The 5,249-nt window shown below is 35.4% G+C and overlaps 1 protein-coding gene across 1 annotated transcript; it reads right to left on the bottom strand.

The window, feature by feature from the left end:
- Positions 1-567: 567 nt before the first annotated feature.
- Positions 568-4,928, bottom strand: LOC130854525 (fatty acid-binding protein, adipocyte). Its single transcript, XM_057737442.1, has 4 exons — positions 4,781-4,928; positions 1,933-2,105; positions 1,259-1,360; positions 568-790 (listed from the first exon to the last, which is right to left on the bottom strand). The coding sequence occupies exons 1-4, from the start codon at positions 4,851-4,853 to the stop codon at positions 740-742; spliced, it is 399 nt and encodes a 132-aa protein (XP_057593425.1). The 5' UTR covers positions 4,854-4,928; the 3' UTR covers positions 568-739.
- Positions 4,929-5,249: the final 321 nt, after the last annotated feature.

Raw genomic sequence — 5,249 nt, 5'->3', positions numbered from 1 at the left:
AAGTTCCACCGGTAAGAAAAAAAGAAAAATTTGGAAATGACTAAGAGAACGTTTGCATCATTACTCATTACAAGCCTGTCACCTCTTTTCTGGAATAAATATTGTGGGATTATTTGGACTTAATTCTTGAAAGATTCCAGGGATATCTTGGTTTACTAATAATTTTCCAGATTAAAATTTATAGCCTAGAAATCTTTCTCTGCACTCTGCATTGCTACTCCACTTCTTTTTGTCTTAATGCTCTAGGACAGATACATGTAAAATGAGAGCACATGGGCCAGCTGACTGTGGACAATTTCACTACATTTAAGACTACCGTAGGTCTCTGAGAGATTGTTACTTGACTGTAGTTATGCTAAAGAAGGACTTCATATTCAGTAATAGCATGTATTTATCATTTTCTACCTGAGACAATGGAAAATTCACGAATCTTATTTTTTTCATCTTGGATTACTATTTCAAGAATCATATCATACTGGAAACAAAGCAATAATACAATTTCCTATCGTCTTCACTAAATTATGAGTAAGAAATTATCCAACACACTGAATAAACCATTACATAGCCTTATAAATCTAAAAAGTTTTATTTAACCAACACAACCATATTGAATAAAATCAGTCTGGGGGAAAATCAGTTACTTGCTAATTAGTGGAAGATAGTATGTGTTTGGACAACACATCCAACAGAATGTCGTAGAGTTCCATGCAAACTTCAATCCAGCTCAATATCCCTTGGTTTAAGCTTTCTCATAAACTCTGGTAGCAGTGACATCATTCATGATACATTCCTAGGCACAGAAAAAATTATTGGTAAATCCTTGGGACTAAATCACTTATATTTTGTTTACATATTGTCTCCTTCAATATTGGGAAGGAAACTATATTCGGCAAAAGATATTTGCTCTGAGCTCTTATTATATACCTGATACTGTAATAAGTTAGGGAGATATAAAGGTCAAGAAGATACAAGTCTTGCCCTCAAGGAACCTTACAATCTATGTGGTGAGTGAGACACTTAATTAGAAATGCACAATACAATATGGTTCATATTGCGAGGGATGAGGGACAGCTTCCTGGGGGGCAGTATACCTAGACCGAGTTTAAAAGCATAAAGGATAATTGCCAGTGAGACCATAATCCCAATAGACTAACCTTTTGTTCTACAAGGGAGATTGTCTGTTTCTCTAGGTAGGATAACGATTATGAGATGACATAGCAGTAGAATCTAAGTAATTAAGTAACTAGAAGATACTCACCACCACCAATTTATCATCCGCTCGTTTTCTCTTTATGGTGGTTGATTTTCCATCCCACTTCTGCACCTGTACCAGGGCATCATCTTCTAAGTTTATGGTGCTCTGTGGGCATAATAAACAGTGATTACAATGATGGAGGAAAATAAAATAAAAAATAGAGCACCTTGATTTGCAGGAATATTTTGAGGTAATTAGTAATTCTAAAGTACAAGTAAATAATGAGTGCCAAAAACAACAGCATACAAATTATGTGTATATTATGATGAGAACATCATACAAACATGCATTGGAAAAAACACTGTGAAAGAATATTGATAATAAATTTATGTTAAGTATCTTTCTATAGTATCATAGGTGATTTTTTCCTTTTTTTTCCCCACTCTTTTATAAATGTTCCCTAACATTGTTATGTTACTTTAATTCACTTCAAATACTATATTTATATGGTATGACAAACAAATTATGTTAATCATTTTCTTAAGTAGTAAGGACAATTTTTTTAAAAGGGAGAAAATTCACCAACTAAATATCGAAGGCAATGTGGTTCAGATCTAGGAGACAGGAATCTCTGGCTTATGATGGAATGGTTTTCCTCCTTTTACAAAATGGCTTCTTGTAGGCAGCGGTCATTTAGAAACCAGGCTTTTATGCTGCTCCAATTCCTTTTTCCTCACCTTGACTTTCCTGTCATCTGCAGTGACTTCATCAAATTCCTGGCCCAATTTGAAGGAAATCTCAGTATTTTTAAAGGTACTTTCTGATCTGATGGTGAACACATCTGAATTCACACTGATGATCACGTTGGGTTTGGCCATGCCGGCAACTTTCCTGGTAGCAAAGCCCACTCCTATAGTTGGGAAAAGAAAAATGTCAAGTTTACAATTTTCTCGCACATCTTTTAAGAAAGAGCAGTAGTGTGTGTGTGTGTGTGTGTGTGTGTAGATGCATAAAAGGAGAAAGACTCCAGTGAGTTTCTTAAAGGCCTTATTTAAACATCTCCTGCAGATAAGTAAAGTAGGCTAATACTTAAAAAACACCCAAGACACAATTAGATGTAAGTCATTTCTTTAAATTTCCCCTTCTGGGTTTCAGATACAATTCTTCAGGAAGACCCATTGTTAATTTTCCACAAGAATATGTACAGAGTTCAACTGGAAGCTTGGGGATGACCTAGAGGGGTGGGGTAGGGAAGGTGGGAGGGAAGCTCAAGAGGGAGGGGGTATGGGGATATATGTATAAGTACAGCTGATTCACTTTGTTGTGCAGCGGAAACTGACACAACATTGTAAAGCAATTATACTCCAATTAAGATCTAAAGAGAAAAAAAAGAATATGTACAAAGATTAAGTCTTCTGGGATATGCATATTTTAAAAGTCACTGCACTCTCAAAATAACTGGCCATCTCAACCATGAGGGCAGCCACTGTCATTTTACTTAGTTCATGAAACACTTGGGAATCTCGACCTTTCCTTCTTAGATAACAAAAGTGCCCTAATCCATAGTTAAAGACAGAATTCTCAATAGGATTTGAGGGGCTGCTATACAGTTTCTCAATGAAAAATTAATCTGGGCATACAAAAATCACATTTTATGACATTTACTGCCAACTCCAGTTTTCTAGGCTTTTCCATCATCAAATGAAAATTTTGATTAATTTTTCCAAAAGGCAAAATGTTGCCTGCATTTATACCATTTTAGAATGGTGATGTTCCCAATAAATTATAGAAAATATTAAGAGGGCCTAGGTATCAATTGTGAAAGCTTCAAAGTTTAAGAAATCACTATTTTAGTAAGTTCAGAAACTAATACTTTGATTCCCAATCACTTCAGTGGCAAACAAATATCATACAAAACAAGCAATACAGAGACTCTGATTTAACTCCCTGGCTGAAACTGGCGGCAGGTGGGATGATAATATGCTACGTCATCAAATCCTATCTCTTAAAAATATAACCTCAGATACATGGAGTAAGTCAGTACAGTGAATGCATGCAACAACAAGTGTGGTTCAGGCTGTCCAAGCTTAGGAAAATCATACTCTCCACTTGCTGATTCTGTCCTGATTTGAATGATGAAAACAATACCTGCTGACTGAAGGTAATCATCTAGAGCAGCTAATTTCAGGAGGTAACTTATTTTCTTTCATTATCATCAGTCCTTTATCATTTTAAAATGCAATGGTATAAGAATTTAAATACAAATACTAAAAGTGTAAAATGTTTCTAAAAATCAGTAGATGAATAGCCTCAAATCCTAACATATCTGTATCAATGCATATAAATTAGTTTATCAAATTACAACTAGTTGATAGTCTAGGTCCCACTCATGTTGAAGTCCCTAAAACAAGGAAACAGTAGTTCTAGGCAAGTGAAAAATACACTGTATGATTTAGAAGAAGCTTAAGTCTTCAGATTTAGGGATTAAATCATAACCTCTAATAACGGTACAGATGAACATATTTGCAGAGCAGGAATAGAGAAACAGAGGTAGAGAACAGACGTGTAGACACAGGCAGGGAAAGGGAGGGTGGGATGATTTGGGAGATTAGGTCTGACATAAATATACTACCACGTGTAAAAATAGATAGCTAGTGGGAACCTGCTGTATAGCACAGGGAGCTCAGCTCGGTGCTCTGTGATGAGGAGGGAGGGAATATATGTATACATAGAGCTGATTCACTTCATTGTACAGCAGAAACTAACACAACATTGTAAAACAATTATACTCCAATTAAATAGAACAAAAAGATAATTCTGAAAAAAAATCCCTCCCCAATTTGCAGCCCCTGGATACAACTTGTTCATGCATGGGGGTGGCTGCCTGAGTGAAATCCCACCCACTCTTCTTTGCTTTACCTTTGTCATTACCTGGGGAACATACAGGCAATGTTAGCAGAATCTAAAAACCTGAAAATCTCCAATATCAATAATCCTATGGCATCCCATGTAATTTTAAGTCAAACAAATATTTAAGACCTTTAAGGAATATATTTTCTGAAATTAAGATTCTTTTTTTTGGCCTGTAAAACAACCACACATTTTAATGGATTGACATTAAAACAATAAAATAATTGGTTAACATACATTACTCAAAAAATTACATTAAGATGAGGAATATGCCTTCAGTTTCAGATGGAGAGTATTGCATTCTGGGAAATAAATATAGTTTTGTTTCCAAGTCTTTGCTTATTTTATATGCAAAAGGAATGAATGAAAAAGAGGCAGAGAGCCAAGTAAATCAAAGATACTCAAGTTTAGCAATCAGATAAAAATCTTGTCATTTCTGTACACCATAACAATTCCATTTATACCTTTTTTTCATATCAGTTCACCTATAGGAAGCGTTAGTTGTGATTTCCGTCTAGCATGTTTCTAGAAACAAATGTTCTCACTTATTGCTTTTATCGCCTCTATAGAGAAAGCAGCATTTCATGTCTGGCCAGTGCTTCCAGAGCGAAAAACAGCCATAAACTACTCTTCCCCAGAGAAAAAGTTATAAACCCAACCAATGTATTTCCTTACCCACTTCTTTCATGTACTCATCAAAATTTTCACTGGAGACAAGTTTCCAGGTACCTACAAAAGCATCACCCATTTTGTGAGCTTTCTAGAATTATTCTTCAAGGTCAGAAAGAAGCTGCAGCTTTCAGGAAGGTGCTATTACCCTTTGAGTCCAGATAACCTCCTTTTAAAGATGCCCAGAACACGTGATCTTAGGAATAACCAACAGGGAATGATATCAGATCATTTCCTTCATTGCCAGCCTCTGCAGTTTTTCCTCTGAGTCATGTTTTTAATAGAAGTTTCTCAACTTTGGTTCTCCCTGGCAAATGGTCATTGGACTTAGAGTACAACTTATTTTTAACCATTAACAGAATATTTTAAACATTCCTGTTTTGACAGTTTAATATTCAGTGCATTAAACTCCTATTTTTTCATACATATTTATCCCAAGGTAGAGTAGAGCAGGGTAATTATCTTGGGATAAATT

The sequence above is a fragment of the Hippopotamus amphibius genome, chromosome 5 (assembly GCF_030028045.1).
Source record: "Hippopotamus amphibius kiboko isolate mHipAmp2 chromosome 5, mHipAmp2.hap2, whole genome shotgun sequence".
NCBI classification, from domain to species: domain Eukaryota; kingdom Metazoa; phylum Chordata; class Mammalia; order Artiodactyla; family Hippopotamidae; genus Hippopotamus; species Hippopotamus amphibius.
This window is presented reverse-complemented; position numbering and strand designations above follow the sequence as displayed.